We start from the raw sequence: 21,006 nt of genomic DNA, 5'->3' as shown, positions 1-21,006 counted from the left end.
TACTGAACTGTGAGTGAAGCATCAGGAATAAAAGCTATAATTTTTTCTAAATTTTGCTGAAATTCTCTGTAGAAGGAAAGAGAAGAAGAGCATTTGGCTTCTTCTCATGTTCTTGTGTTTTACTTTCTCCAGCAATCATTAGCAAATTACTACTAAAGCAGTGCTTAGTAATACTAAAGAGTATTTTGCTTTTTTTTGGGGGGATAGGTATTATGAGGATTTGCAAAGACTAGAGGTTTGTGATGTGTATTGGAGTTTGTGTTTCTAAATTATGTCGTGTTTTAAACAAATGCTGCCATCAACTAAAATAACATTAGAATAACTGTAAGAAAAGGTACACAGCAGATACCTTTTCTTTGTGCCTAGAAAACCAATCCCAATGTCCATTAAAAAGCACTTTTGAAACTTAATTGTTTTACATAGACTCTCTTCTCTTATCTCGTCACTCACTGGTGGAAATGCCTTCATGCTCATGTCTCGCTACTTCTCTCTACTGAATTTCTTCCTGTTTCAATTTGCCAGCTATTGAAATATTGTTACAGATCCATTATCTTGTGTTCAAATAAAGCAAGAATGAAACAAGAAGGCTTGTTATCACTGTGAAAGAGCTCAAAGGAATAACGAATGAGCAAGTTAATTTTTAATATTGAAGTAATTCTTTACCAGACACAATTTTCCTCAGAGAAAAAAAATTGAACTTCTGCTCAGCCCTTGGAAAGCATTGCATGTATTGCAGCTTGATGTTTCTAAACTAAATGATGTTCAGAATTAGATGGTGTGTCTTATATGTTGTGTTGTCATGTTAATATTTAGGCATTGGATGGCTTCCTGTTTGTTGTAAATCGAGATGGGAATATAGTATTTGTGTCAGAAAACGTCACACAGTATCTGCAATACAAACAAGAAGATTTGGTTAATACAAGTGTCTATGGTATCTTGCATGAAGAGGACCGGAAGGACTTTCTTAAAAACTTACCTAAATCTTCAGGTAATAAAAGTTGACTTACTACACTAGGCTGTTTGGAAACAACTGGAGAAGAAAAAATAATGGATAACCTTTCAAAACAAATAACTTGTACTAAGAATATTTGACTACAAAAATATGTTAATATTGAAAAATATTACTGTTGTCTTACTACAGGATACGGCCAGAAATAAATGTGCTGGAAATTCATGCTGTACTTTAGCCTTTGCAATTTGTTTACCTGTAACTTAAACCAAGGATACGAAAGGAATCTATTTCCTAATGCCACGAGACTAGCTGAGGGAACTGCATGTTTTGTAAATATGTGAATGACTTTTCAGCTCTTCTTCAAGGGACTGAAATTGTCATTTAAGGGGAAGAGGGTTTTTTATTTTCTTCTTGATACTCCTATTTTATACCAAGGTATTAAACTGATGTTATATTGAGAAAGCATCTTAAAATAGTCTTTAATCTCTCTAATCTAGAAACAAGGTATCTAGATTAAGAAAAGTCAGTTATAAAATTATTTTATCTGAAAATCTTTATAAATTCTTTGTGTTCTTTGAAGTTAATGGAGTTGCTTGGACCAATGAAACACCCAGACAGAAGAGTCATACCTTCAATTGCCGAATGATGATGAAAACCTCTCATGATCTTTTGGAAGACATAGGCAGCCACCAGGACATACGTCAAAGATATGAAACAATGCAGTGTTTTGCTTTATCTCAGCCAAGAGCTATGATGGAAGAGGGGGAAGGTAGGAAATTTTATGGAATCAATGTGCACAAAAGAAATCTTTGAGTGAAGCTTTTTGGTATTTGTTGTGTCATGAAAGCTGTAGCTTCTGCAATCCATTTATATGTAAGCAGGAACAGAATGCAAAAGCTTCAGTTCTGATTGCCTATACTTCCATTTTAACAATCAAGGACACTTCAGCTATTTTATTGGATGCTTTAATAGAATAAATCAGGAGAGAAATGAAAGAAGAAACATTCTTTTTTAAATACAGATTTGCAGTCCTGTATGATTTGTGTGGCACGTCGTATCACAACTGCAGAAAGGGTGTTTCCAACAAATCCAGAGAGCTTTATTACAAGACATGATCTTTCAGGTGAGAAATATACCCAAGATGAAGGTAGGAAAGCATCTGTTTTTGTCCGTGTGCTCTTTTTCTAAATAAATCAAGTATGCCAATGAATTATGTATCTGTAGTGACTATCAGAATTTGGACTGAGATCTCCCAACTCTTTTTTGCAATATACTGTGTTGCAGTGGGACACATTTTCTGTCTGTGTGCTAGCATGCTATTATTTGGCAGCTTAGTACAAAGCATTGCTTGTGTGTTAGCCTGGCAGTGTTTGAAATGGTTGTCATTGTGCTTTCCTTTACACATAAGAAATATTTTAAATCATAACTGAATGCTTGTATTTTTTGTACAGCGCATGAGTTAATGCTTAAAGTGTTTTATGCAGCTTACAGTGAAAGAATATATTGTAGATGGGGCTTTTTCAGACGCCAGGTAGTGTTTATTGATGTTCATTTGTGGATGTAGTTGGTCAGGATTTTTGAAAATCTTACTGTATGCATCCTTTGGGTGCCTTGTAACCAAACACTAAAGCTACTGTTTTCTAAAGCTCTGGCATTAACCTGTGGGTGAGTAACTTCCTCTAACTCTAAATCCCTTTGAATATTGATGTTTTAACAAGCAGCATCATATTCTCATATGGCAGGTAATCTGTAAGTGTAACTTCTGCATATTCAAAATGTGGTGTTTGGCTCATGAACAATTAAAATGGTGAAATTGGAGCCTTCTGAAACATACCACATTCATACAAAAGGTTTGGTGTAGACATAAGGAATTTAATGTATGTATTTTCTCTCCTGTTACAGGCAAACTTGTCAACATTGATACAAACTCATTGCGGTCTTCCATGAGACCTGGCTTTGAAGATATAATCCGTAGGTGTATTCAGAGGTTCCTGTGCCATAATGATGGACAGTCTTGGTCAAACAAACGCCACTACCATGAAGGTGAAGATCCGTTTGGAGTGTTTGGTTGTACTGCTGCTGCTCCCTGTGCTTGCATTTTTTTTCTGCAAAACAAAAATGCTGTATTCTGCCTGTGTTCTCTTTTTCCATATTTTTGTTCGTGTTAATTTCTGTGACTCATATTTACCAGCTGAGGGAGGACGTCCTCTTGAGAAATAGGAATTCTGGTGAAAGCTATTTTTTTTTTTTCTAACGTGTCTCTACGGATAATTATCATGGAAAATATGAGATACATAATCTGAGAGCCCAAAACAAGTTGTTTTTCCACAGCCACATGTAATAATGAGTGACAGCTATACTTTTGTAATAGCATCTAATTCTTAATTATCTTTTAAATTGGTATTTTTGTTTAACATTAGTTTGATTTTAATTCATTTTAACTTTTGTTAAAGGATAGCTCACAAAAGTGCTAGCAGTTGTGTTAAAGGCTATGATAACAGCCTTTTTCTTATTTAAGACGCAAGGGTTCAGAATACATTCAGTGTTCCAGTGTTATGTATTTTGTAATGCTAATTTGATAACCTTCATAGATAAAGTGAAGTACAGCCACTGTCTTCAGTAAGAAAGATGATATTTTTAAAGTTTTCTGATCTGTGATACCTTTGAAGGATTCACAAAGTAATTCAAGTAGAGGGGATATTAAATAAAGAGAAACTCATACTGGCAGAAAGTGGAGTTTCCATTCCATTGGAGGTTCTTCAATTTATCTGATTAAATAAACCCTAATTTAATCCAAAATTTGGAGCTCAGATTAAAAGCACTACTTTCCACATTTTTTAAATAAAGCAAAACTTTTAAACTTGAAAATACTTTCCCAAGGAGAAGCCATGGAAACCTGCTAAACTGGCATTGGGAGTGTGTTAACAAATGCAGAACTTTTTGTGCTGGGCATGCTGAGCACAATTTACTGCAACAGCAAAATAATCTTGTTTGTTTTTGTCTTTCCAAATTTAGGAGAAAACATGGAATACTTGCTTTTTCTGAGTATCTATCTTGGGTGTGTCTGGTTAATTATTTCTTATTTAGTATATCTTTACAAGATTGTGTTAATCAGTCTGCAGAGTGCATATTAGTAATATTGCTTTTTAAAATGTGAACCCTATTTGTGTATTTCCTTTGCAGCTTACACACAAGGTCATGCTGAAACACCGCTGTATCGGTTTTCTTTAGCAGATGGCACTATAGTGACAGCACAGACAAAAAGTAAACTATTTCGAAACCCTGTAACTAACGACCGCCATGGATTTGTCTCTACCCACTTTCTTCAAAGGTGAAATCAGTGCTATCTCTTTGTCATTTAAGTATCATAGCTTTTTAAAACGTATCTGACCTTCAAGATACAAAAATATTTTACCTGATTAAGACTCAAGCAGAGGGGGAGTAACTTGGGAAGCAGAGCTGCATAGCATACAAATAAATGTCACCCTAATACTGACACTCCAACTTAACTGTGTGGCAGAAAGTCACAGTCAAAGAGAGGTTTTGCCTCAGTACCTACATAGAGCTCGTGTCATGTATTCATTATTCTTTTGGGTTAACATTTATAACGATGAAACACTGAAAATAGAAATGCTCAGTTAGATGCTTTATCTTACTCTTTTTAATTGCAGACCAATTAAAAAGACAACAGAACACCCTCAGATGCATCATTGATGACTCAGAGTTAAATGTACCTTAAATAGCACTTCATGTGACCTGTTCTTGTTGATTGCAAGAATAATTGAAATGCCACTCTGGAGAGAATCTGTCTGCTTCTGGCATTAAAGTGCCTCCAGATGCAGAAAAATGAGTAGCTGAGATTGGTTAAGGCATCATTAGTGTGCACAGTAGAAAGGTGTCATGCCTTGACACAGGAAGGGAGTAGAAGGAAGATGTTTAAATTGATAAACCTGACTAATGGCTGTTGATGAAAGCCTTTTGAAGAGATGTGTGTACTTGTAACCCAAATCACCTAAAAGACCAAGCACTTCTGTAATGAATAAACGAGTGGTGAGTGGCATGGCTTAGTTCTGCTTCTGTGGAATATTGAATCTTCACTTGTCTTTTGAAAAAAATATTTGTAAAATTCTTTAATTATGTTTTCTGTCTTTGTAGCACTTGATTCTGTATACGGTTTTAATTTGTTTTCTTGGGGTTTCTGGGCATGTTGTTAAACTTACAGAGAACAAAATGGATATCGGCCAAATCCTAATTCAGTTGGGCAAAATGTCAGAACACCTGTGGCTGGAAACACGAATTCTGTTGGTGGTCTTATGAACATGTCACCTGGCCAAGGCATGCCAGTGCAGAGCAGGAGCTATGGTATGGGAGATCCCAGTGCTGTGGGTCAGCTCAACAACACTCGATATGGAGGCCCTGGTAATATGGTGCCTGGGAACTCTGGACCCGGACTGCAGTCCTCAGCTTACCAGAACAACAGTTACGGCTTAAATATAAGTAGCCCACCACATGGTAGTCCTGGTTTAACTTCCAACCAACAGAACCTAATGATATCTCCTAGGAATCGAGGGAGTCCAAAAATGAGTTCACACCAATTTTCTCCAGTTACAGGTATTTTATTTTTGCTATAATCTCTTTTATTAATCTCCCTTTCTTGGTTTTATCTGAATTCTATCTTTCATCCTTTTTAACAGTTCTGTATGACCTTGTGTAACTAATGTAATGCTAAAAAATTATTTCAGAATCATAGTATCACGGAATGGTTTGGGTTGGAAGGGACCTCAGAACTCATCCAGTTCCAACTCCCTGCCATGGACAGGGACACCTTCCACAAGACTGGGTTGCTCAAAGCCCTGTCCAGCCTGGCCTTGACCACTGCCAGGGATGGGGCAGCCACAACTTCTCTGGGCAATAATTAACTCAGCACGGCAGTCGTACATAGTCCAAAGGAAACGCAGGTACAGACATTACTGTAGTCTAATAAGTTTGATCTCTGTCGTGTAATACAGGTATGCACTCTCCAATGGGATCTGCCAGCAACACCGGCACCAGCACTTTCTCCAGCAGTTCTCTTAGTGCTCTTCAAGCCATTAGTGAGGGTGTTGGAAATTCTCTTTTATCAACGCTGTCTTCACCGGGTCCAAAATTGGATAATTCCCCAAACATGAGCATCGCTCCGCAAAGTAAAACAAGCACCCAGGACTCCAAAAGCCCTTCTGGTTTGTACTGTGAACAAAACCAAGTGGAAAGTTCCATCTGCCAGTCAAACAGCAGGGATCTCCTTAGTGAAAAAGATAGTAAAGAGGGAAATCTGGAGGCATCTGAAAGTCAAAGAGGACCATCTGAAAGCAAAGGGCATAAAAAACTGCTTCAGCTTCTCACGTGCTCCTCAGAGGAAAGAGGGCATTCTACAGCATCAAACTCCCCTTTAGACTCAAACTGTAAAGAATCTTCTACCAGTGTTACCAGTCCTTCAGGAGTTTCTTCATCAACATCTGGAGGGGTGTCTTCCTCCTCAAACATGCATACATCCCTCCTGCAGGAGAAGCATCGGATTTTGCATAAACTGTTGCAGAATGGTAATTCTCCTGCAGAAGTAGCCAAGATTACAGCTGAAGCTACTGGTAAAGACACGTATCATGATACTAGTAATACAGGCCCCTGTGGAGAAGGCACTGTCAAACAGGAGCAACTGAGCCCAAAGAAGAAGGAAAACAACGCTTTACTAAGATACCTGTTAGATAAAGATGATGTTAAAGATCCACTTTCCAAGGAGTTGAAGCCTAAAGTAGAAAATGTGGATAATAAAATGGGACAATGCAGTAGTTCTACAATTCCTACTTCTAGTCAAGAAAAAGAGACAAAAATAAAAGCAGAACCAGTGGAGGAGGTACAGTATAATGTAAAATGAGGGTAGCAAACAAACCAATAATTTCTTATTACAGTGAATGGATAAATACAGAACACTTTAGTAAGTGTGTGTAAGCATTTCTAAGAAAGTTCTATGCAAATGGTGTGAAACTATACACTCTGGTTTGATTGCAACTGAAAAAGCACAGGGTATGTATATAAACAAATGTGCCCTGTCAGCCCTGGACTGTATGACTAAGGTAGCATATATTTACAAATTATTCTTTAAAATCAGATCCTTAACACCTGCTGTTTCACATAACACGTTTATTTTCATGGCTTAATAGGATATGGAGCTGTAACTGCTTCTGTAATCAGTAGGCAATACAGTAGCAAAAGGTGAAACATGATTTCATGTTGAAAGTACAAACAATACACAAAAATGTGTAATAGTTACTGTAGTCATAGATCGGTTCGAGTTCATTCACTGGTTTTACCACCCTTTTTTTCCTGAAGTGAAGGAAAATGTTGTCCCAAATGCTTATATATTCAGCATTTAGGTAAATGCATGTATATTTATTTGTTTCTGTATTTCTAGAGTTGCAATTCTAAGAAATGTCATGATACAGCAAACAATACCACCATGGAACAACTCCCCCAAAAGCAGGAGTACACTTGCTAGGCACAGCTGTTCTTCAAATTATAATATGTATATAATAATTTTTTTGTATTTAGTTCCTAAGTCAACATTTGGAACAGCTTCAAAGTACATAACACTAGTCAGTATGGCAGGGTTTACTGAAAACATGCTGGTATCTTAGAACTTGGATTTCCCAAGTCAGTAATAACTATGCAAATAAAAAAATACTGCACAATTTTTATATTAGCTAATGGCTGACTATAAATGAAACACTTTATAACATTTATTGAGTACCACTGATGCAAAAGTCACTAACTCCTCTGTAATCATACTCGATGCATGGTTTCAGTCCTTGCTCCTGAGATCTAAAATTAACGTGTTCAGAGAAGCATGTTTAGTGACAAAACAAATCCACTATATATGCAAAACAAATCCACAAATCTTCTGTTAAGAGGATGCATTTGTGACATTGTTTGCTCCCCTCAGTGTTTTTATCTTTGTAATTTGTGATGACCAAACTGTTTATATTCAGAGGTGCCTTGTTTTATTTATGTGTACCTCCAGTTTCTCCTAATTCTCAAAATCAGCCAAGCAAAATAATCTTAAAAATGTAGCTAAATGATATCCAAAGTTCTCTGGAAATTGCAAGACAGCTCAAGGTACTGTCATTGAACTGAAACACTCGTCTCCCAGTTATCTTTTAAGATTAGCAAGGAGCTAAATAAGAGCTGAAGGATAGCCGCATGATGGTAAATAACCTTGGTATTTTACTGCATCTTTTCAGATGAACGGAGACTTGGATAATTTGGATGCAATTCTAGGTGATCTGACTAGTTCAGAGTTTTACAATAATGCCATGTCTGCAAATGGAACTAACCTTGGAACAAAGCAAGCCTTATTTCAAGGAAATGCCTCATTGGGTAAGGAAATTAATATCACTTTGGGTTTAAATTTAGAGTTTTCTTCTTGCCTGATGTAAACATAATACATCCTCAAATCTTTAGGGAGTACTTTCTTGATCTTCTTTATCTTCAAGGACAAATGTCATGCAAAAAGGCTATGTTTCATAGGCTATGAAACACAGTGTATATACATTACATATAGTGTAATAATGTACACTATTGTCCTATTGTCTTGCAGCACTCATCTACTATAGACACAACGAATAGCATTAACTTCAGTTCCTTGTTTTATGTTTTTTTTCTGAGTTTGCCTGACAAAGATTTCTCAAAGACATTAGGATAAACATTTTTTGAGTTTTTGATTGCCCACTTATGCTGTTCGAAAACACTTGTGGCCTGTAAATTCTGATGAGTATTCCTCAGCATTGAGAGGAATGCCCTTGCCGAGTGGGAAGCTGAGTAGGAGGGAATGATAACCTTGCCAGAGCAGTGTCATTGCAGTTGTCACTTCCTTTCATAATGTTGGTCATCTCTTGATTGAATAGGGCAGTAGATTGCTGAGGTAACCTAAGGAGGTGAAACATGGATAATGAAAAATGTGAAAACAGGTACATGAATACATAAAGCTACTGCAGCTTTTGGGTGTGGAGCACAGTGATTTCTGTGTTAATTAGCCACTGCTCAGGGACATGTTGTGTCTCGATTCAGCCTGTTCCAGACAGAAGCATTTGACTTGTTTCTGTCTCTGTCTCTTCTGTTATCCCAAGGCTGGGCATCCCACTCGTATCTATAGTTATTTTTCTCTCTGTCTCTTTCTCAAGGAGTTTGTAGTACTAGTGTGTTTCAAAATGTTAAAACCATGCTTCATTACAGAGCTTAATTTAAAATGCACCTTTTTATGTCTAGAGCCAAAGGGAACTGCATTTGGCTTTTCCTGTAAAAGGTCCTAACTATGCACTTGAAGTATGATTTGTGTAGTAAGAACATCAAATACAGAAGCTCTTCCTGGCTTTTTTAAGGTCAAATATCTGTGCCCATAAATGGATCAGACTTATTTAAGTTATTAATGGTACTTTCTATTCAAAACATAGTTGCATGCATTTTTTTACTACTTTAACAGGTATGAGGAGTCCCCAGGCTATGCAGGCCACCCGCCCGCCTTTCAGCAGAGCCATGTCTTTAGACAGTCCTGTGGGCTCCAGTGTTCCAGCGAGGAACATCAATGCATTCTCCATGTTACAAAAGCAAAATTTGATGGGTGGAAGTCCAAGAATGATGGAAAACCAGGAAAATTTTGGAGCAAATATGGGTTTGTTGCTCATGTACAAATTGCTTGTGTCGTTGTAAAGGAAGAAGCTTTTGTGTAAAAAGGTTGCAGGATTATAATGCAAATTTTGGTCAAAAGAAACCTTAAAGAATAATACTTTTACCATAAGTATTATAAATACTTTTAAGTTATTAGCCCTAGCTAAAATTTGAAGAACTGTCCACTAGCTGTGTAGTATTACCAGTACTTTACTTTCAGTTAGTAGTTATTTTATACTATTTTGAGTTTTGTATTGAGCATACATTTTTAATATATAGAAGGCAAGAACAGGTCACAATGGCAGCCATTAATATTTTAAAGTAGATTAATACAATTGTTTGATGCTTTAGAACTTGGCAGAGTAAGCTTGAGATTCTTTTGTAGGAGTTCAGTGAATTGCTCTGTTGTTGGCAGGTGTCCTTGTTGGTAAAACAAACCCAACCCCCCTTAAAATAGATGAAATCCGAAGTATGTAATGTACTGTAGTTGAAAATGATTGTATTTTCTGTTCTTCATTACAGTAAGTGCTCCTAATAGGAATGTAGTGATGAATCAGCATCAGTCAGGAGACTGGGGTTTGCCAAACTCGAAGGTGAACAGATTGGACCCTACAAATTCTGCTTCGATGTTGAGAGCAGGACCTGAGTTCAGCACGGCCCTTCCCAGACCCACGATGGGTGCCTCTATGCCGGGGCTGCCTGTTCGCTCCAACAGTGTGCCTGGCACAAGACCAATGCTGCAGCAGCAAATGATTCACATGCGTAAGTTCCTCACGTTGTACTGTCCTGGTTAACACAGACTCATTAGTTTTGTAGTAAGCATTCATCATCAGAATCTGTTTGGGTTTGGACAAACAGTAGCTTTTCAGCAAAGGCCTTTGAGGCAAAGGTTGTTCTTGTTCCCAGACTGGGACATGTAATGACTTTTTGGTGGTCTTTTTGTTTTCTTCTGGTGATATCTGTGTGTTTCATACACAGATGGTTCATGCCATGTGTGGTTATATTTGAAGATACTACAATCCTGATTAATTTATTGTGTTTGATATAGATGTTTTCCTGATGTTGACTTCATGGTAATCAGGGTTTTAAAGCTTTAAGTATTTCAAAATTCTTCTCACAGGAGTATCCAGTTTTTGATACAAGCCCACACTAAAATACAGATTCTGTCTTAAATATTCACGTTTAATAGGAGAAGATAAGCTGCATGTCTAAAATAGGAAGAGTCTTACAGTCTATGTTTTTTTCCTGTTTTATCATTATAACAGCAGTCTAGCCTGGAGCTGAAGTTGTCCTGTCTGTTGTGCCACTGCCAGCATGCCCCCAAAGGGCCAAAATAGAGGGTGGCATTCCTTTTTAATATTCTGATCACAGAAGGCTACCAGGGCTGGTACCAGTTCTCTTAGGCAGACTTGCTATTTCAATGTGACAGGTGGATGCAAGGCTAAATCAGGAAGAAATTTGTGCAGTCCTGACTGAGTCAGAATCCCTCAGCTTCACTTCCTAGAAACTGTTATTGCTGGAGATTTCTCCAAATATTGGGAAATAATGTGATGACAAGCTGTCCTGGGTAGTGCTGTTTGTCTCTGTCTAGGTAGCAGGAAGATCATACTACTGAAGAGCAAATTACTATGTACCTTGTGATTATTTCAATGTTCTCTATTCTGGAATTTAAAATGCCAGATGTTGATGTCACTATGACAATGTGTATTTGCTAGTGCCCAGATTTCATTGGCCAGAAACCCCATTTTCTTTGGATGTAAAGTTGCTGTATCCATCAAGTTCCTATTTAAGGGCTGAAGGATTCTGCGCTAGCAGGGTAGTAGCTTTAGATCCACACTGTCATATTTAAATCTGTGGTTGATATATTTCTGAAATTATCCTGAGTGTGAGTTTAGTGTGTATACACCTGAAAACATGCTAAAGGGAAGCTTGTGAAGCTGTTTGACAGTTTGTGTGATCGTCCATCACAGTGCTTTATGTGAACACTGGGAGAGCAAGATGACACCTTTTGCTTTTAAAACCCACACACGTTTTATCTCACAGGGCCAAATGAGATGAATGTTGGCATGGGGGGGAATCCATATGGACAGCCAGGACCATCTAACCAACCAGGAGCATGGCCCGACAGCATGCTTTCCATGGAGCAAGCATCGCGGGGTTCACAAAACAGGTAGAATCGGGGAGGGTTTTAAGATAAGTTTAAATATGACTGTTCACTGTCCGAATTTAAGACCTAGAAAAAAGAAAATTACATAGCATTGTCCTGGGTTCAGCAGTAGCAGTCATTTTTCTCCTTCTTAGTAGCTAGTGCAGTGCTGTTGTTTCAGCCTCAGAACAACTCTGATAACACCGATGTTTTAAGCTGTTGCTAAGTAATGTTTACTCCGACCAAGGACTTTCTGAGTCTCATGCTCTGCTAGGGAGGAGAGGAAGCTGGGAGGAAGCAGAGACAGGACACCTGAGCTGAACTAGCCAAAGGGGTATTCCATAACAGAGCAAATCATGCCCAGTATATAAACTGGGGTCAGTTACCCGGAAGGGCTAGATCGCTGCTTGGGTAGGGCTGCATATCGGTCAGCGGGTGGTGAGCAGTTTTATTCTCTTCCCTTGTTATTTCCCTTATCTTTATTATTATTGGTGGTAGCAGCAGCGATTTGAAGAATGCACAGTGGAGATAACAGGCTGGAGTCAGAATCTGTTTCCATTTCTGCTGTTGCTGTGAATCATAGAATCACAGAGTGATTTTGGTTGGAAGGCATCTTAAAGCTCATCCAGTTCCAGCCACCTGCCACGGGCAGGGACACCTTCCACTAGACCCATCCAATGTGGCCTTGAACACTGCCAGGGATGGGTGTCCTGGGTTCAGCAGTAGCAGTCATTTTTCTCCTCAGTAGCTGGTGCAGTGCTGTGTTTTTGACTTTAGTCTGAGAACAGCACTGATAACACACCGATGTTTTTAGTTGTTGCTAAGCTATACTTACTCCAGTCAAGGACTTTTCAGTCTCATGCTCTGCCAATGAGGGGCGTGGGAAGCCGGGAGGAAGCAGGGACAGGACACCTGACCCAGACTAGCTAAAGGGTTATTCCATGCCACAGCACGTCATGCCCAGTATATAAACTGGGGGCAGTTACCTGGAAGGCTGAGATCGCTGCTCATGACGGACTGGGTGTCAGTTGAAGGGTAGTAAGCAATTGCATTGTGCATCACTTGTGTTTGCTTTCCTTTTCCCCTTTTAGTTCTGTGTTCTTTCCCCTTGTTATTTCCCTTATTATTATTGGTGGTAGCAGCAGTGGTTTTGTGTTATACCTTAGTTGCTGGACTGTGCTTATTGCAACCTGTAGGAGTTGCATTCTTTCGATTCTTCTTCTTCCTGTCCCTTCAGGAGCAGGGAGGAAGAAGGGGCAGAGGCGGGGTGTGAGTTTGCAGCTGCATGGTTGAGTTACTGGCTGAGCTTAAACCACAGTGGGGAAGCCACAGTTTCTCTGAGCAACTTGTGCCAGTCTCACCAACCTCACAGTGAAGAATTTCTTCCTAATATCTAATCTAACTCTCCCCTCTGTCAGTTTAAAACCATTCCCCCTTGTCCTGTCATTGCATGCTTTTGTAAAAAATCCCTATGACGTTGGGTATCTCTTGAGCCAGCTCCACAAAGGCTTTGCTAACAAAGTGAGTCAGTCCTTATGTAGGGAGGCACAGAGAAAAGAAGTGAGAAAATCTGTTATTGTGTCTTTGTGGTACATGCCGAAGCCAGGAGAAAGCATAATCTGTGTGTGCTCAAGGGTACATGGCTGTTGACTGGACTTTTTAGGACCTGAATTAAGGACTTAAGTTCTTGAATCTTACTTCCATCTTCTGGGTGATTATAGTACTTAATCATCTCTAGGGCAATTATTGTATAAAAACTATGTGTTTGCCTTTATAGTCCATAATGGCTGGGATGTTTTTATATTTCTAGACAATTGGTTAGGAGCTCTTTGGATGACCTCTTATGTCCGGCACCAAATATGGAAGGCCAGAATGATGAAAGGGCACTTCTGGATCAGCTGCACACCTTGCTGAGTAACACGGATGTCACGGGGCTGGAAGAAATTGACAGAGCTTTAGGAATTCCTGATCTTGTAAACCAAGTAAGTAAACAGAGATTTTGGCCATTTATTTTCCCCATATTATTGTGTTACTTGAAAAGAAAGTGAAGAAGACCTTCTCATTTGCTCTGTCTCCTCACTTCTTTGTCTTGGTTTACCTAAATCTGGCTTTGGAAGCATCTACACTGAGTAGTGATTTTCACTGGACAAGCTCAGTATTGATTATCTTTCTTGTGCGTTACAAGAAGATAAAATGACATTTTAGTTCATTGTAATATGTCTTGCGTATAGGGTGTTTTTTTTGAGTGCAAATTATTATATTTCTATAAGCAGAGAATTGTGTTGGGTTTCGTTAGTAAGCTGTTGTCAGCTGAGCTTGGGTTTTGAGATGTTTGACTGGCAGTGATGCGTTAGGGAGTAGGAGACTTCTGTCTCCTCCAGTCCTTGAATTTGCATGGCTAGCAGATAAGGAAAAGAAATTCTGTAAATAATACGGAACTTGCTGAAAACCACAAAATCACACTGTCATTTGTACAAATAGCAGTTTAAAAGTGTGAAATGGCTTGAATATGCCTGTGTAAGCAGTGTGCAGCAGAACTGAGTTTTAAAGAATTTATTATTATTAATAATTTTTCACTTGTGTGAAGACAAAACCAATAGTTATCTGTCCGTGCTGTGTTCTACCCAAGAAACTATTGGTGGTTGTATGCTGTGTTAGCTTTATTATTTCGTTAGGAATTCCTACTTTAAAAATATACTGCTAGTGAAAACACTTTTGTATCTGTTGAAGGGACAAGCTTTGGAACCCAAACAAGATTCATTTCAAGGTCAGGAATCTTCAGTTATGATTGACCAGAAGCCTTCGTTGTATGGTCAGCCCTATCAAGGGCAAGGGGCAGCAATGCCAGGAGGTTTTAGTAACATTCAGGGACAACAGCCATCCTTTAATTCAGTGATGAATCAGATGAGCCAGCAGAGCAATTTTCCACTCCAAAGTATGCATCCTAGAGCAAACGTGATGAGACCTCGAACCAATACCCCAAAGCAGCTCCGCATGCAGCTCCAGCAGAGGCTTCAGGGGCAGCAGGTAACGTCTTGCTCCTGCATTTACACTTTCTTCTTGTTTCGGAATGGAATCAAGTGCACACTGAATTGTGTTGCTTCACGAGTAGGAAAATTGACATTACAGCAGGTGATTGAAAGGATGGATCTTTCATTTTGACAGTGCCTTTCACACTGAGCACCTAATGGCTGTAGGAGTGAAAGAACTTTTATTAGGACAGTTGTTCCTCCTTCATCAGTCTCCTTAGCTACAGAGGGGACTGGTGCCTGCAGCACACATTACTACTGCTGCTTGCCACAGTTCTCTTGTACGACGCAGCCCTGAATGATCTCTTTATCTCCACGTTCAGATTTAGTGTTTTTTCCTGAATCTCACTGATACCATTAAACGGGCAGCTGCATTTCTCCTGTTAATCAAATGTTACTTTTTTTTTCATTATGTTTTCTAACCAGTCATATGGGCTCATTGAAATCAGATTTGCTTTCTATTTATCAGTTTGCTGTTATTTTAGGGTATTTCTTAGGATGAAAGGTGAGAGAGTAGTTACAGCTAATAGATCTTAACACTGGGTTAAAGCATTGCTTAAAAAATTGCTGCATGCATTGACTTCCCCATGTGAAGGTGCAGTCCTGATATCCAATACAATGTACAAAGAAAACTTGGAAAACTGAGAGAATGCTGTGTGACATGGAATGGCAATGTTTGATCCTTATGAAAGTCTGTGTTCTCTCCTGGTTTTCTGTGACAGGAACTCAATATGTATGGCTTTGGAGTTTTGTGAGTGTGAGGGAAGGAAACTGAACTTTATTATTTCAAGCAAAGCTGGTGGCTATACCCTTCTGCCCCAAACATGATTTGGAACAACTAGGTAGCCTGCTATATATATATATATATATATTAGTGCTTAAAGAGCACTAATCTCAAGGGAAGATAGAAATAAAGCCAGTTACTGCTGTGCTCTTTGGAGGGATTTTCTTTGTGTGTGTTTGAGCTGCTTAACCAAATAGCTTGGTACTTCAGGTACATCAAGCAAGGCAAAAATTAACCATTGTGCTTGATGGATTCAAGAGGTCTGTAAAGACTCTCTTCTGGGGGAGTTGCCATTACTTTGTTCAGATATTGGTATTTTGAAGCTAATTGTGCAAAAATGTCTTTTTCCAAGTTTATGAATCAGACCCGTCAAGCGCTTGAAATGAAAATGGAAAACCCAGTCAGTGGTAGTACCTCAGTGATGAGACCAGTTATGCAGCCACAGGTGGGGTCACAGGTAAGTAAGTACACCAACCATCTGAAGCAGTGATTTTTAAATAGGCACGTCTTGTACCTGTCTGTTTAGACCTTGCACCTTCTTGCACTGTTCCACAGCATGCCTTTTTTGTTTTGCTTGCTCCTCTGTACACTTAAAAAAGTTGGGTTTGTACCTCACTGAGATTTCAGAGGGCTTCGTTCATGAGGACACGCTGCCAATAAAGTGTGCCAGTAGTCTTTTCCATGTAGGATGTGATAGCTAATGTACTTTGTCATTTGTTTAGCACTAATGGCAACTTAATGAAAGCCTTTGTCTGATATTCTGATTTTTTTTATTTTTTTTTTTTGTACTGGCTGTGGGTTTTCTTACATTTCTATTCTGGTAATGGATATGCTGGGACTCAGAGATAGGAGGTGTGTAGGTGGTTTGATTGACTCTGACACGATTTCATTTGTAAAAGTGTTTTCTAATATGATTTTTCTTTTCTTTGGGGGGTAGCAGCAAGGTTTTCTGAATGCTCAAATGGTGGCTCAGCGTAACAGGGAGCTAATAAGTCATCATTTTAGACAACAGAGGATGGCAATGATGATGCAGCAGCAACAGCAGCCTCAGGCCTTTAGTCCACCGCCAAATGTGACTGCCTCAGGAAGCATGGACAGTGCTTTGACGGGCCCACCAATGCCTCAAGTTCCTTCACAGCAATTCCCCTATCCACCTAATTACGGTACTAGTGATACTGTGGGGTTTTTTTGTCTGTCTGTTTTTCTTTTCCCTTTCTTCATCCAAGCTACCTAAATACCAATTGAATTCTGAAATATGGAAAATACTCTTACAAAATACTTCCTTTTTGCCTTCCCATCATTGCAAGAAAAAAAAAAACAACCCTAAAAGTACTAGGTGATGATAACTGAAGTATCTTGTCTCTCCTTCCTTTTTAAAGGGATGAGCCAACAACCTGATCCTGCATTTACCAGAGTATCAAGCCCTCCCAACCCAATGATGTCATCAAGGATGGGACCCTCCCAAAATCCCATGATGCAGCATCCTCAGACAGCAGCAATGTACCAGTCCCCTGAGATGAAAGGCTGGCCATCAGGAAGCATGGCCAGGAGCAGGTGAAGTGCACATTTATAGCCTGTAGGTCAAAAACTGTCTTTGATTGTGTTCAAAATAGAAGCTATGTTAAGTAGCTTGTAGTAGGAAAAGGATTCAGAAGAGGAGAAAAATAATTGTATCTCTGGTTTCTGTATTGCCCTTGTGCTTGCTCTGGTTTAGGAAATTAAATGTCTCATGCGTACGTCCATTTATTGATGGTGGACCTCTGCAGTCTTTGGATAATGAAAAAAATAACCTGGGGTAGTACAAAAGTTGTCAGTAGTATTATAATGGATGGTGCAGCCTAACGGAGGCCTCCAAAGCCGTCACAGCAGGAAATGCACACACACTTCTGTGTGTTTCTGAAAATTCAGAGTTCCTTTTGGGAGGGGAAATTTCTGTTTCTACATTCAACAGGTATTAGGCAGAAACAAATGTAGAAAATTGTTTTGTCTTTCATGCATTGACAGTGGGTGCAGGGAAGGCAATATCCCAATGTGTAAGGTAACTTTATTTATCCTTTTGTGCTGCAGTTCTTTCCCCCAGCAGCAGTTCAGCCATCAGGCCAATCCAGCAGCATATGGCATGATGCACATGAATGGCAGCAGCGGCCATATGGGACAGATGAATATTAATACCATGCCCATGTCAGGGATGCCTATGGGTCCAGACCAGGTAAGCTGTATGGCAATGTGGTTGAAGGGATCTGTTGACTCTCTTCCCATTGAGAACTATTTGCTTCAAGCCATTCCTCTGGTGCAATCCTGTTCTCAGTTGTACTTTTTGTATTTATGTCTGTGAACCTACTATTTGTATGTCTCAAGATACCTCATTTTTGATATTTAAATCAAATCCATTGTTAGCCCAAGCTGTATGCTGTGATTAGATGCTGACTTTGAAGGATCAGAGGTAGGATCAAGGCTTATACCACACAAAGCATGTTTAAATACTTCTGGAGCCTTGAGAAACCCCAGAAAGCAAAACATGGAGATTATGAAAAGCATCTTCAGCAGATGTAGAAGACTCTGTAGAACAGCTTTCACGAGTTGGACCAAGAATCGTGGTAGTACAGTGTTCTCCTCTTGATAGAAACTGCCGCTGAGACTTACCCTTAAAATTCTTTAGAAAATCTTGTGTGTGCATAGGAAGAAACCATGGAAAATTTAGGCCCCTTATTAGAGGGGAAAAATGAGCTAATAACAGTCACTGCAAGGAAGACTTAAATCCTGAATATACTTCTGCTGTAATCTTTCCAGAAATTGCCAAGGGATGAGCAATGTAAAACTGAGATAAGCTAAATTTATTTAAGTAGAACATACCTTGTGAAATTTTGTCTAAGGAAGCACCCAAAATAAAATGAGGACTTCTGGGGGATCAGGAAGGTATTGGAGGGTTTTGATCTAACAAGTACCTTTGATAAAGTGGGGAAAAACAAAGGTGAAATACCAGATTTTCCAACCCCATGTGTCACACAGTGAAGGTACTCAAACAACACGTTTAGGAGGTTTTGGGAGGGTGTTTTTTCTCTATGGATTTATCTCCAAAGTGGAGCACTAAAATGCTGTCCTTGTGCTTAGAAATTGACTGTCAGCACTTTCCCCTTCAAAATGCACTATGTTGACCAGTTTTTTTCAGCAAAGGTGGTTTTTATTTTCTGGTGATTATTTCTCCTTTTCTTTAACAGAAATACTGCTGACACCTATAACCAACCATCTCTTCACACAAGAATGCGCTGTATTAATGACGCACTAGTATTACAAAGCAAAGCTACGCATTCTTCACAGCAACTAACCCTGGCCTTATGGAAACAAGTGGGTTTTCCTGTTTATCACCACGATGTCATAAGTTAGTTCACTCAAGGGACAAAAGAACCCAAGGCAAAAAAAAAACCAACAACCCTACAAAAAAAGCATTTATTACTGTATGTCGTGGTGTACAAAAGAAGGTCATAAATATTCTTGGCGCTCTGCCTCTAGAACTGTGAATTAGGCAGTGGCGAGTTAGTAGATATGATGGGTAGAGTCCTGGTTACCTTATCTAGCCACTGTGGCTACCCACAGCCCTTTCACCAACTACAGGCGGACAGAAGTGCCTGGAGAAGTCACAGTGGTAAGAAGTTTCTGATTTCTCTAGTAACAGTATCTGACAGAGAATGTAGTTCCTAGCCTTGACTCTTATATTAATTCCTGAATATAAATGCTGCTTTTAATCTCTTACCCCGAGTCAGGATTTCCCAAGCAAGGTATTGGTGCAACATGAATTGGCACATACTAGTCCAAAATCCTGTCCTTTGTGGCCACGGGGTAAAAAGAGAGGGTAATAAATTTAAATTATTTAAACACAATTGTGACTAATATTTACATATTGATGTGCAGCTGAGTGCACTTTATGAAAGACTATATAATGGATTAATGCAATATCTTTGATAAGGACTTAATATGAAGGTAAGGTGTACTCATGTTCCTTCTCAAACACAATCTCGTAAGAATTATTTGAAAAGACTGCATAATGGAAGGTTTTCTGTGTAGGAAAATTAGAGCAATAATCCTTCATCTTTTGAAAACAACTTCAGAAAACTCAAGGCAAGGCACTGCAGTCTGAATCAGAGTTTTGCAGTCTTTTTGTGAATAAATTTTGTAAATATGATCTTTAAGATAATGTATTATATATATGACTTTTGTAGGTCACTAACTCATTTTTGCAGAGTTTGTGAAGCTAAATATTTAACAACATTGATTTCTGTAAACTCAGTGTAGTTGAGGTCCAAATAGAGTTTTCTTTGGTTTTAATTAAATTTAATGACTTTGCAGCTGGGTGACTTTGGCCCACATCTTTCTCCTCTTTGGTCTTCAACACTTCATTTATTTTTACATCTTTAACAAACACATAGCTTTTTATAAAAGACCAGTTGTTAAATGCTTTCTCCACCTGTGAGCACTTTGTTGCATTTCTTCTTACAAATTGACAAAAAAGGCTCTGCATTGTGAGGTGTTCTGACTTGTCATGACAGTCATGTCTTTCTAGAGTATGTTGCCTTTTCAGTTGATGAATCTAGGTTGTCTTTTTTTGGTCAATTTTAATGAAATCTAAATGTTCTTCAGAAAAAGTTTGTCTATTGCAAATGCCTGTTGTTACATGACATCCAGACACCTATATGGATATTAAGCTGCGCTTTATTTAACCAAACGTCTGCACCTCATTGGATTGTTCAATCATAATGAATGTATTTTCTAAGCAGGTTTATCTCATATCAGTATTTAAGTCTGGTTACAAATGCATTCCTATTACTTGCTAATAGGTTCCCCCCTCATCCCTCTATTTTGGTTCCTTGATACAAAGAGCCCTTTGGAGTTTTTTCAGTTTCAGGCAGTTCCAACAAGTCAAACCCCTCAACTTCCATGAGGGATGACCCAGGAACGCTTAAAATGTGTGGTGCTTTTGTTCTGTTGTTCTCTTGTAATGGAAAACTGACTTCTCCTAAGTGAGTAAAATAACCTAATCTGAGTTCTTGATTGCTTCTTCTTGGACCTGTAAGCAAGAGGTGGGTTTATTGCTCAGAATATTCAGCGATCTTCCATTTTAACAAAGTAACTAACCTTAACTAGAAATATGCTCCGAAAGTTCATCCTTAGCACACAACCAGTTGTGTTCCAAAGGGAATGTAGATTCAGTGGATTTACTTTATGCAACCTTGTCTCTGCAGTTATACTCTGCAGTATACAGGTTAGGGTTAGTATTTATTTGAAATCTTCAGTCCAGTTCATGTGTTTTTTAATGCAAAACTTTTAAAAGCTTAAGCGACTTTTATCTTTCTTATTTCGTAGAACATATCTCTTTGTTAAATGCTGCCTATTGAAGCTGAAA

General features: G+C 38.8%; 1 protein-coding gene across 2 annotated transcripts in view; it reads left to right on the top strand.

Moving 5' to 3' along the window:
• The window catches only part of NCOA3 (nuclear receptor coactivator 3), an 80,356-nt gene extending 61,305 nt beyond the window's left edge, over nucleotides 1–19,051 (top strand). Inside the window, exons 7-24 of one of the 2 annotated variants that reach the window (XM_062642371.1) lie at nucleotides 814–988; nucleotides 1,533–1,721; nucleotides 1,974–2,075; nucleotides 2,855–2,995; nucleotides 4,136–4,283; nucleotides 5,175–5,563; nucleotides 5,962–6,842; nucleotides 8,227–8,362; nucleotides 9,465–9,653; nucleotides 10,172–10,411; nucleotides 11,693–11,819; nucleotides 13,606–13,777; nucleotides 14,526–14,822; nucleotides 15,961–16,065; nucleotides 16,546–16,771; nucleotides 16,988–17,162; nucleotides 17,676–17,817; nucleotides 18,827–19,051. In XM_062642371.1, coding sequence (XP_062498355.1) covers nucleotides 814–988; nucleotides 1,533–1,721; nucleotides 1,974–2,075; nucleotides 2,855–2,995; nucleotides 4,136–4,283; nucleotides 5,175–5,563; nucleotides 5,962–6,842; nucleotides 8,227–8,362; nucleotides 9,465–9,653; nucleotides 10,172–10,411; nucleotides 11,693–11,819; nucleotides 13,606–13,777; nucleotides 14,526–14,822; nucleotides 15,961–16,065; nucleotides 16,546–16,771; nucleotides 16,988–17,162; nucleotides 17,676–17,817; nucleotides 18,827–18,838 — 3,846 coding nt within the window. In that variant the 3' untranslated portion in view covers nucleotides 18,839–19,051. Of the gene's footprint in view, nucleotides 1–775; nucleotides 989–1,532; nucleotides 1,722–1,973; nucleotides 2,076–2,854; nucleotides 2,996–4,135; nucleotides 4,284–5,174; nucleotides 5,564–5,961; nucleotides 6,843–8,226; nucleotides 8,363–9,464; nucleotides 9,654–10,171; nucleotides 10,412–11,692; nucleotides 11,820–13,605; nucleotides 13,778–14,525; nucleotides 14,823–15,960; nucleotides 16,066–16,545; nucleotides 16,772–16,987; nucleotides 17,163–17,675; nucleotides 17,818–18,826 lie in introns of those variants that run through there. The other variant, XM_062642370.1, reaches the window with a different exon arrangement.
• Nucleotides 19,052–21,006: the final 1,955 nt, after the last annotated feature.

This window comes from Pezoporus occidentalis, unplaced genomic scaffold, assembly GCF_034315485.1.
Source record: "Pezoporus occidentalis ecotype Australia unplaced genomic scaffold, CSIRO_AGI_Poc_V1 ctg70, whole genome shotgun sequence".
Classification (NCBI taxonomy): Eukaryota; Metazoa; Chordata; class Aves; order Psittaciformes; family Psittacidae; genus Pezoporus; species Pezoporus occidentalis.
The sequence above is the reverse complement of the archived record's forward strand: the minus strand, read 5'-3'. Positions and strand labels throughout refer to the sequence as shown.